The 12,136-nt window shown below is 36.3% G+C and overlaps 1 protein-coding gene across 1 annotated transcript; it reads right to left on the bottom strand.

The window, feature by feature from the left end:
* Positions 1-484: 484 nt before the first annotated feature.
* On the bottom strand, positions 485-1,842 carry LOC130497732 (putative F-box protein At3g20030). Its single transcript, XM_056990802.1, has one exon. The coding sequence runs from the start codon at positions 1,805-1,807 to the stop codon at positions 602-604; it is 1,206 nt and encodes a 401-aa protein (XP_056846782.1). The 5' UTR covers positions 1,808-1,842; the 3' UTR covers positions 485-601.
* Between the last annotated feature and the right edge of the window lie 10,294 nt (positions 1,843-12,136).

Below are 12,136 nucleotides of genomic sequence, written 5' to 3'. Positions count from 1 at the left end.
ACAATGTAAGGGGACCAGACCACATACGTTACTACATGGTTCTTGTGATAACATGCAAGTAAACAGTTAATTGAATATAACCTTAAGCACAGCTACAAAAAAAAAATCTTAAGTAAGCTATAGAGAAGGCTGCAGAGCCGGTCCTAGGTTTAAGAAGGCTAGAAGCAAAAAAAAAAATTGTGGCCACTTATCAAAACAAAAAAAGAGAAGAAAATATGTACTACAGTAGTTTCGAACCCAGGTTGCCCGAATTAAACTTAATTGCTGCGTCTTAAACCACTAGACTAAGGAAATATTTGGTAAAAATGTGGCCGGAATGTTTTCTTAAAACTGGCGGCCGGCAGCATAGGCTTCATTGGCTTGGCCCAAGGGCCAGCTCTGGAAGGCTGGCTACTATATCGTTTCATTAATCCAGTGAAGGATAGAGAGCAATCCGACAATTAAGTTTCTGATCATCTAAAACTTGTTAACTAAATAGTAGAAATTACCAATGGTATATCCAAAATAGATTTAAAAAAAGAAATATTAAAACAAAAAAGAGATGAAAAAAAACAAATAAGTGAGTATTATCATAGTTCTTCTTTTGCTTCCTCTTTGCTTTTTAAGTTTGGCTTCCTGTAAATTCGTTGTTGATATGCACTAAACTTGGAACAAAGGAACAAGAGCACACAAGTGGGCAATATTCTCCCACGTTATAAGCGGAGGACTGGTGTTTCTCAGCTTCTCCAAGACCTATTTTTTCAAAGTATCCATTCTCTCCAATGAGGTAAGCTGTATCATAGCAGGGCATCTCAGATTCCTCAACTTGAAAAACTACAGCGACTTTCTTCTCCTCATCAATGAAGAAACTGGAACCATCATGGTGAAACTGGAATCCGAAACCTGTGAATGGTTCCAAGTCAATTTTTAAAAAGGGAACCCAGGACACTGCATTGGGCTCAATCTTAGTAGTCACCCAAATCTCCACGTCAGACATACTTGTGGGCTGATATAAGGCTGCCAGTTTCTCGTGTCTAATAGAAGAGAGTGTCCCAGTATCGTCAACATAGTGCTCAACCGGTAGAGGCAAAGGCGGTCCAAATCTCTCTTTTGTAAAATCAAAACAAAGTAAGATAGCATGGGGCTCGGCTATTTGTACCTGTCCATCTTCGAATAGCAATTTTTTTTTAGCAAAAAAATAAGTATTTCCCTTCAAAGACACACCACGATGATACACCATTATGTCCCATTCCTGAGTGATATCAAGAACTCTCCAGGAATCAGAACTAATATCGTAGATTTCGTACAGAGCAACCTTGTAAGACAGGTCAGCATCAAAGAACCTCAAGATTTTGTGTTTGCGATTATTGCTGTCGTATCCGAGTGCATAAACGTCTAACCTGTTGTAGTAATTTCTGGCTTGAATCCATCTGGTTTGTCCTAAATATGGGTTCCAGACCACGAGGGTAGTTTTGTTCTCCTCTTTGTCCTTGGTAACGCACAACAATAAGCCATCGCAATGAAATATATTGGTTACCTTGACGAGATTAAGTGAATCAACGACTGTGATCTCCTTTATAGAAGGATCCACGAATTCTTCTCCGTCGAGGATTCCGTGGAGATCGAATCTCATTGAACAAAGCCTATAGTTCTTCACCATAAAGCGTAGAAACTGATGCCTCCTTGCTTCTGCTTTACACAAAACCCGATCTTTGGATAAACGGTTCCATTGTTTGCAAGTGGATCTCACCGCTCCTAAAGAAATTATGGGAACCCTAGAGAGTATCTTCTCTACCAAATCCAAGGAAAGGTCGGAGATAATAGTCATGTTTTGTGTTTCTTGACAGAGAAATTGAGGATTTCTAACTTACCAACGTTATATATAGACATACAAGTTAGGTTACAAATATATAAAATAATTATTTTCGGTTTCTAAATTTATGGTTATCTTATTTTTATTTATCTATAAATATGACCATGGTTTATAACTCTACAGTATCTCTCCATATTGTTTAAAAAGAAAAACTATCGATTGTTTTTAGAAAAACTAATAAACTCTCCATATATATCAATTTTTTAGCTTTTAAAAAATTCTGTTAAATAAATTTTTTTGATAATTACCACTTCGATATTGTTTAAAAAAAAATTATACTTATCGCTATATAAAAATCAGTTTTTAGTTTTTAATAAAGTCTGTTAAATAATCTTTTTTGATAATTACCACTTCACCTATCATCAGGTCCCCTACATCTAAGTAAAGAATATTCTAAAAATACGGCTTCATGCATCGCTGCTTGGGACACACACAACGAAGCTGGACTTTCTTTGTTTATGGCTATGGCAATGATGGAAAAAACAGATTTATTTTCTTTTGAGGGTAAAACAGATTTATGTTTCTTTTGAGGGTAAAACTATTCACCAGTGCTGAACGGGCCTTGTGGTCAAGTGGCAGTGGACGGGCCTGAGACGCCAACACGTTTCAGGTTCGATCATCCTGCTATGCGAAACTAAGTCACATTATTCTGTTCACCTAACGCGGATATGAGTCTATACTTTAGGACCCATTTGAATGCCCAGGAGAAGGAGTCCATCCGCGGGCTTGCGACTCCCCCGGGGATTAGGTCTGGTTCCAATAGTGACCCGGTTTTAACTTTTTTTGTCAAAAAAAAAAAACTATTCACCAGTGCCGGTTACTCTTCTCTTTACTCATAAATCTAAATCCAAGAGTCAAACAAATTAAGTGAACCAAACTCATGTCTGTTTTTCTTGAGAGAACATATTTCACATCCTTTTGTTGAATTTAAGGATGTTCTTGCTGTCATGGAATATTTTTCTCCTGATGACCTTAGTGCCCAGATTAAATAGTATGGGATCACTGTTCCAGACACCAAGAATCCACTTTATGATCCTTATCTGTCATGATATTTCAAACATCCATTGGTCTATCTGGTTTTGATTAATGGGTGAGTATTCTATATTTATGATTGCTCATGAAATATTTTCAATCAAATAGTTTGTCTGGAATTTAGTTGTAGTTTCCTGTTCAGTGTTTTTAACAAACATTTCCTGTTTCCGTGTTTATAATTCTTGATTTCAGGTGTAGTTTCAGTGTTTATGTTAAATCTTATAAACGGAGAGGAAGATTTCAGTGTGCCTTGAGCTCAGCCATGTATACATTCCGGTCTTCAAAGATCTGTAATAATTAGACATGTCGAGTTTTTCTTTATTGTTTACCACATTGGAACTGCCTCTTCATCCGCCCTTGGCATCCATTTCGTGACTACCATTGGGACACCTGCGATATTCCACATTTCCCTTCTAAGTATCTTCTCCCTTGATTTCGGGTTGGGCACCCGGAATCTCATATTGGTTGCATTGACCTCAAAGACATCAACTTTTGCCGCTGTATCACCATATTTCCAGATTTTGTTGAGTACCATGTGAACTTTGGCAATATGAGGTGCCAAATCAGGGAACTTCCCCACTACAAAGTCTTCCCAAAGCGGAGTCACACTGGTAAGAACCTCGTCTGGAATCACAACCTTGTGTAGCCCATCAATCGTTGATATCTCGACATCGTACTTCTTCAAACTCTTCTTATCTTGCGCCACAGTCACCCAACTCGGAGTCCCTTTCCTAACTTCTGTACCCAATACAGAACCAACCGCCTGTTGAGATAAGCTTGAAGAGGATAAACAGAGCCTAAGAAGTCGCTGCAGTCCAAGCTAAAAGATATCCTAGTATATTCGATTTTAAGAGATAAAGATGGTGAATTATTTTAGGAGTTATCTACAAACAATAAGTAGATCATTATCTCTAATATTAGGTTTACGTTTAGCTTATGATATATAAACACAACAAACGAGTTATGCATGTGTTGTGGGAGTTTGTAAGCCTTTGAGGTTTTGAGTAAGTTTTTCCTTGAAGTAATATAAAGAGAGTTATTCTTGCTTGCAATCTATACACAAAGTAATCGTATTAAGCCTAGTTTTAACATTTTGGTATCAGAGCTTTCAGGTTGAAAACGATGGGAGATCTTACGGTTACTACGGCTAAACCTAAAGATATAGGATCTTCGTCTATAAAATGCCCCATACTGAGTTCAACAAACTATACAGTGTGGGCAATTAAGATGAAGATTCTATTAAAAGTTCACAAGTCATGGGATATCATAGAAACGGAAGCGATAGATGACGAGAAGAATAACATGGCTATGGCGTTGTTGGTGCAGTACATACCGGAGTCGCTTGTTCTGCAAGTAGGAGAGTTGGACACCGCAAAGAAGGTGTGGGATGCCATCAAGACCAGGCATATGGGTGCTGATAGAGTGAAGGAAGCACGCCTGCAAACACTTATGGCAGAGTTTGATCGATTGAAAATGAAAGACAACGAGTCCATTGATGAGTTCTCAGGAAGAATCTTTGAAATATCCTCGAAGTCTGCTGCACTCGGAGAGGAAATAGAAGAACCAAAACTCGTCAAGAAGTTTCTGAAAAAGTCTTCCTCACAGAAAGTACATACATATCGTAGCTGCATTGGAACAAGTTCTGGACTTGAAGACAACTAGTTTCGAGGATATCATAGGACGCTTAAAGGCCTATGAAGAACGTGTAGAAGAGGAAGTAGAGACGATGGATGAGCAGAACAAACTGATGTATGCTAACACTGATCAGCAGCAGACACAGAGTTTCAATGGAACAAACAGAGGTCATGGTCGTGGTGGAAGATACTTTAACATAGGAAGGGGTCGTGGATGATCTAACGGAGCAAGAGATGCATCAGGAATCACATGTTACCGCTGTGACAAAGTGGGGCATTACGCGAGTGACTGCCCTGATCGTCTGCTTAAGTTGGTTCAAGAAACACAAGAGGTTAAAGAAGATGACAAAACTCATGAAGCCGATGAGTTGATGCTGAATGAAGTTGTGTTTCTTAATGAAGAGAAGCTGAATATCAATGCTTTGGAGATGAGTCAGGACAAGAGCAATGTGTGGTACTTGGACAATGGAGCCAGTAACCACATGACAGGAGATCGTTCATACTTTAACCAACTGGATGAGACAATCACAGGAAAGGTCAAGTTTGGTGATGATTCACGGATTGACATCAAGGGAAAGGGTTCCATAACGTTTGTCTTTAAAGGAGGAGTAAAGAAGAAGATGTCAAACGTGTACTTCATTCCTGCTCTTAAGAGCAACATCATCAGTTTGGGACAAGCAACTGAGGCTGGGTGTGAAGTTAGAATGAAGAATGATCGTCTGACTGTGTTTGACAGAGTAGGAAGACAGCTAGTGGAAACAAGTAGAGGGAGAAACAGACTGTACAAGGTGGTCTTGGAAGCTGAATCCGCATCATGTCTTCAGGTAGCAGCATTCAGTACCTCTAACCAATGGCACGCGAGACTAGGACATGTCAATTTTGACAACATAAAGATGATGGTTGACAAAGGTCTTGTCTCAGGAATGCCAAAGTTTGCAGTTGAGAAGAAGACATGCGCCTCTTGTCTTCTTGGGAAGTAATCAAGAAGGCCTTTTCCACAAGCGACAGCGTTTAGAGCATCACGGAAACTCGAACTGTTGCACGGTGATCTCTGCGGGCCAATCTCTCCTCCTACACCGGGAAGGAACAGATATGTGTTTGTGATCATTGATGATCACACACGTTATGTGTGGTCAATATTGATGAAAGAGAAGGGTGAGGCCTTTGACAGATTCAGGAAGTTCAAGGCGATAATAGAGCAAGAGACAGGTATGTCTATCAAAACGTTTCGAACAGACAGAGGTGGGGAGTTCACTTCGACTGAGTTCAATGCATATTGCGAGAAGAGTAGGATTCAGAGACATTTTACCGCACCATACTCTCCCCAACAGAATGGGGTAGTAGAGAGAAGGAACAGAACCATCTTGGAGATGACAAGAAGTGTTCTTAAGCACATGAGGGTTTCGAACTATATGTGGGGAGAGGCGGTACGACATGCTACCTATCTGATCAATAGAACCGCTACACAAACTCTGTCAACAATGACTCCTTATGAGGCTTTCAAAGGAAACAAACCAAACTTGTCTCATCTGCGTGTGTTCGGTTGTGTCGTGTATGCTAGAGTTGAGTCTCCTCATAGGAAGAAGCTTGATGATAGGTCTCGTGCGTTAGTACATCTTGGAACCGAGCCTGGAACTAAAGCGTACCGTCTGTATGATCCCACAAGCAGGAAGATCATAGTGAGTCGAGATGTGACATTCATGGAAGAAGAAGGGTGGAAATGGAACAAGCAAGATGACGACTCAATCTCCGGTACGTTTAGTATCAGTCTCGAGAAGTTTGGAAACAGAGGTTTGAGAGAAATTGGAACCATCGAAGAAACAGAGGAAGAGGCTGTTAATAAAGAAACAGAGGAGAGAACAGAGTTGAAAACAGAGGATGGTGATAAAGAAGTTGTGGAACTCTCTGACGATGAAGATGCTCAACCTCAGCTAAGATGCTCTACAAGAGTCAAATCTACACCAGAGTACATATCAGACTATGTTCTACTATCTGAGACCGAATGTGAGTGGCTCTTGATGACAATTAACGACGAACCGTGGGATTTTGCCGAAGCAAAAGATATGAAGGAATGGTTGGATGCTTGCAAAGATGAGATAGCCTCCATCGAGAAGAACCACACCTGGTCACTGGTTGACTTACCTACAGGAGCTAAGGCTATTAGACTCAAGTGGGTCTTCAAGGTTAAGAGAAACCCGAATGGAAGTGTAAACAAGTACAAAGCTAGGCTGGTTGCGAAAGGATATGTACAGAGACATGAGATTGACTATTATGAGGCGTTTGCCCCTGTCGCAAGGATGGAGACTATAAGGCTTATCATTGCTCTAGCAGCGTCAAACAGCTGGGAAGTTCATCATTTGGACGTTAAGACCGCGTTTCTTCACGGCGATCTAAAGGAAGAGGTCTACGTTGCTCAACCAGAGGGGTTCGTAACAAAAGGAAGTGAGGGAAAGGTCTACAAGCTCTCTAAGGCACTCTATGGGTTGAAGCAGGCTCCCAGAGCCTGGAATGACAAGTTGAATGAGATTCTTAAGGGGCTTGAGTTCAAACGATGTTCAAAGGAACCTTCTCTTTATCAACGACAAAGGAGAGAGCATATTCTTATTGTGGCTGTCTATTTTGATGATTTACTTGTCACTGGATCAGACTTATCGATGATCAATGAGTTCAAGATAGAGATAGAAGCAAAGTTTGAAATGAGTGACTTGGGAAGGTTGACCTACTATCTGGGTATTGAAGTGATGCAACATGAGAATGGTATCACACTGAAGCAGGAGAGATATATGCTGAGAATTCTCACTGAGACCGGGATGTTTGACTGCAATCCAGCAGGCGTACCAATGGAGACAAACTTGAAGCTTTCAAAAGCGACTGAAGAAAGGTATGTTGAAGAGAAAAGGTATCGAAGAACTATTGGATGCTTGCGTTACTTGGTTCACACGCGACCTGACATGGCTTACAGTATTGGAGTACTCAGCAGATACATGATCGATCCAAAGGAGTCGCATGACTCTGCTTTGAAGCACGTATTGAGATACCTGCAGGGTACTTCCGGTTATGGTCTTACCTACTGGCGTTCAGAGAAGAAGGCAGAGCTAATAGGGTACAATGACAGTTCGCTAACGGTGGATGCTGATGACAGTAAGAGTGTAACTGGGCACATGTTCTATCTTGGAGAAAGTATTATCAGTTGGTGCTCTCAGAAGCAAGAGATTGTTGCTCTGTCCTCGTGTGAAGCCGAATTTATGGCTGCTACAGAGGCAGCAAAACAGTCTATATGGCTTCAAGACATCTTGAGGGAGATCACAGGAGGAGTGTGCGACAGAGTTACGATTCGGGTTGACAACAAATCGGCAATATCATTCACAAAGAACCCTGTGTTTCACGGACGGAGCAAACACATTCATAGGCGGCATCACTTTATACGAGAGTGTGTGGAGAATGGGTTAGTTGCAGTTGAGCATGTGTCTAGTAGTCAGCAGAAGGCAGACATTTTGACTAAAGCTCTTGGTCGGATCAAGTTTGCAGAAATGAGGGAGTTCATTGGTGTTCAAGACTTGGCTCAAGACAAGTTTAAGCTTAAAGGAGGGATTGTTGAGATAAGCTTGAAGAGGATAAACAAAGCCTAAGAAGTCGCTGCAGTCCAAGCTAAAAGATATCTTAGTATATTCGGTTTTAAGAGATAAAGATGGTGAATTGTTTTAAAAGTTATCTACAAACAATAAGTAAATCATTATCTCTAATATTAGGTTTACGTTTAGCTTGTGATATATAAACACAACAAACAAGTTATGTATGTGTTGTGGGAGTTTGTAAACTTTTGAGGTTTTGAGTAAGTTTTTCTTTAAAGTAATATAAAGAGAGTTATTCTTGCTTGCAATCTATACACAAAGTAATCGTATTAAGCCTGGTTTCAACACCGCCTTCAACTCTTCGTGGCTTATCTCTGGCCCCCTCTTATCACTCTCCGGAGAGTCCGGCGAATCCGACGTGCCTGCCGAATCCATCGTCGAAACCCTAGTCGTACCTCAAAAGTCGCCTCAGAGCTATTTCTCAAAACGGTGCGTTTTGTCTACCGAAGGTTATTATATTTTATCTTTTTGTATCTTCTTTCTTTGAGAGAGATTTTGTTTGTTCATTGGTTCCGTTGTTTTTGTTGATTAATAACAATATTATCTTTTTGTAATTCTTTTTCTTTTTGCAGTGAGGCTTGTCACTAATGATGGAAATTATTGTCGTATTGGTGTCATCATCATCAGAGTCTGAAAGAGTTTTCAGCTACAGGTGATTGCAGTTGTGTCATCTCTGCCTCTTCACAAGACTAATTTTGTTGGAGAGAGAGCATCAGTTTTCTTGGAGACTTTTTCTACAAACTCAAAGATCTTCTTCACAAGTGAACACGAAACTATAGATGAGCTTGTGCCTGTTTCCATGGCAGCCCATTCTTTCTAAAGCTCACTCATCAGCTGCTTCAATTATGTGGATTTGAAAATATTTGGATATGTTGTGGCCGATAAATTTAAATGATGATCATGGATGAAGAGGAGATAGTTGCCTTCATTAGACAAATATAATATTTTACACAAAAATATTCTTTTAAAGTTATATTTTTTAAAATACGAAATCCAAAATATAACTTTAAAAAAATATTTTTGTAATGAAATTTTTTCTTTTTATTAATCTCTTTTAAATCCTAAAAAAGTATTATATGATATTTTGACACATTTCACAATCTTAAAAATTTATTAACACATGTCGCAATCAAAAAGTTAAAATTACTATATGTGGAAATTAAATTTAAATGTAGATATGAAATATTTGTAGCTTTTTTTTCATAATTTTTAACATACAATTATATATTAAAAGGAAAGTTAGTTAATTATAAGAAATTAATAAGAGTTTACAATTTTATTTAGTTTAGACTTTAAAAAGGAATATTATTTATTTAATAGTTAGTTTTTATTAAATCACTTATTGTACTTGTTGGATTTTATAATTACGGTTTGTTTAATATCTTTAAAACAAAATTATAAAAAACTTTTTAAAAAAATAATTATTTTCAAATAGCTTTTTACAACTATTATGTTTTGTTTAGGCTTTAAAAAAGAAATTACGATCATCTTTTTTAACAATATGTAATTGTAAAAAACAATATAATATTAATTTTTATGAAATCCTAAAAAGAATTATAAAAGACTATTTTTGTAATGAATTTTGTTTTCTAAAACTCTTTTAAATCATAAAGAAACGAGAATTGTATCTTTCTTACACATGTCACAATTGTTTTTAAACTATTAACAAAGAAATAATTACTTTAAAATAGATTTTTACAATTATTTTCTTGTTTAGAATTTTTTTAAAAATATGAAAATTACTATCAATTATATTTAAAAATATATAATGTAAAATACCAAAAATGGTAATTTTGTAACTTTCCTTTTTAAAAAAAACAATACACTATCTTAAAATATAACTTTAAAAGACTATTTTTGTAATGAAAATTTTTCTTTTTATTAATCTCTTTTAAATCCTTAAAAAGTATTGTATGATATTTTGACTCATTTCACAATCTTAAAAATTTATTGACACATGTCGCAATCAAAAAATTAAAATTACTATCAAATATCTTTAACAATATATAATATAGAAATGGTAGTTTTTTAAATTTTTCTTTTCTAAAATACTAATTCATAAATTGAACTTTAAAAGACTATTTTGTAATGAGAATTGTTTTTCTTAATCTCTTTTTAAATCCTTTAAAAAAGAATTATAATATATTTTTGACACATCTAACAATCTTAAAAAAAGTTTGACACATGTCACAATCATATTAATTAGTAACTTTGAAGAACCAAGCTTTATATTATAAGATTTGTTTTTTTTTTTGGAAGTTTTAGATATTGACTATGATTTTCAATTTTTATTAATGAAAATTGCTTGTTTGTCGTTAAAATAATCTAAATTTAATTTTTGTGGAATATTTTTTTCTTCAAAATTGACCTTTCAGAAACAGAACATTGTAATATAGTTATTTTTAAACAATTAGAAGTTTGTTGTAAACCTTTTATTATATCAGATTATTATCTTATGTTTAAATTCACACCTGTTTAAAATAATGTTTGTCAATATGCACTAGTATTCTTTTCATGCAATTTAACACTATGGAGTCAATCACTATCACTTTCATTAAATTCAACCACATTATGGTGACACAATTGAACCAAACCGTGGGTGGGGGGGAAGGGGGGGGGGGGGGGCTCCATTTTTATTTAGGAATTTATAGAGTTTTGGAGTGTTTTAATTTTACTGGCATCTAAGTGAATTTTTGAAATTGTTGAGTGATTTTAGTTAGAGTTTAAAAATTATGTAAGATGCTTTAAAAAAGAGTTGTTTAGATGATTTGCTTATGGGTGTATTATTACTGAGGAATTTATAGAGTTTTGTAGTGTTTTAATTTTAGTGGCATTTAAGTGAATTTTGAAATTGCTGAGTGATTTTAGTTAAAGTTTAAAAATTATGTAAGATGGTTTAAAAAAAGAGTTGTTTAGATGATTTCCTTATGGGTGTATTATTACTGAGGAATTTATAGAGTTTTGTAGTGTTTTAATTTTATTGGCATTTAACTGAATTTTAAAATTGTTGAGTGATTTTAGTTAGAGTTTAAAAATTATGTAAGATGCTTTGAAAAAAGAGTTGTTTAGATGATTTGCTTGTGGGTGTATTATTACTGAGGAATTTATAGAGTTTTGTAGTGTTTTAACTTTAGTGGCATTTAAGTGAATTTTGAAATTGTTGAGTGATTTTAGTTTAAGTTTAAAAATTATGTAAGATGCTTTTAAAAAAAAGTTGTTTAGATGATTTGCTTAGATATTTGCTTATGGGTGAATGAATAAATAAAGTTAATGTTTTATCATATTTTTGAATCTATGTTTGCAGCTGATAAATGGGCTCAAAAGGTGAGCCAGCACCCACAGAGTTATGCGGTCAAGATTCTCAGTGATGTGAAGGTGCTTCAAGGTACAAGCTGAAGAGAAATGTAGCAGAAAATTAGTTGCTCTAGAAAGAAGACTTGATTCGATCAATGTGCCTTTCATCATTCTATACATACAACAAATGGAGTAAGATCATTTAGAATTGTTTTAACTAGGTAATCAGATGGATGTGCTTGTTTGAAGAAAGGGTGCTTTAAAAACTTTGTGAGGTTGAACGATTCTTTGGGTTTTTCACTAGACATGTATCCACTATTTTTCTAAAGACATGTTAAGGCCACACAACCGTTAATGTTGAAGGAAAACATAAGAAACTAGAATGATGCCAACAAATTATCACAAGTTTCACACTTTTGAGTATCTTTGTCTCTGTTTTAGTCAAATTCAGGAAGTGCATTTTATAAGAACATCAGTAAACGTTACCAGTGATGATTGTGAGGAATAAAGAATACATAGACTCGATACTAGAGAACAATAAGTTTTCTCACAAGACTTCTTTGAATAACTTCTTTATATTTCTCACTCTGCATTTCAAATATCACAAGAGTTTAAAATTTGATATCGTTTCTCTATGGCTTCCTCTATTTTGCAGCCGGAGATATGATATATTCCCGAGCTGTAGCGGCAAA

Source organism: Raphanus sativus, chromosome 7 (genome assembly GCF_000801105.2).
Source record: "Raphanus sativus cultivar WK10039 chromosome 7, ASM80110v3, whole genome shotgun sequence".
NCBI lineage: Eukaryota > Viridiplantae > Streptophyta > Magnoliopsida > Brassicales > Brassicaceae > Raphanus > Raphanus sativus.
Note: the sequence above shows the minus strand (reverse complement) of the source record. Positions and strands in the feature narration are given on the sequence as shown.

Coding starts and splice junctions, on each gene's coding strand:
- LOC130497732 (XM_056990802.1), bottom strand. CDS start 1,807: ATGACTATTATCTCCGACCTTTCCTTGGATTTGGTAGAGAAGATACTC.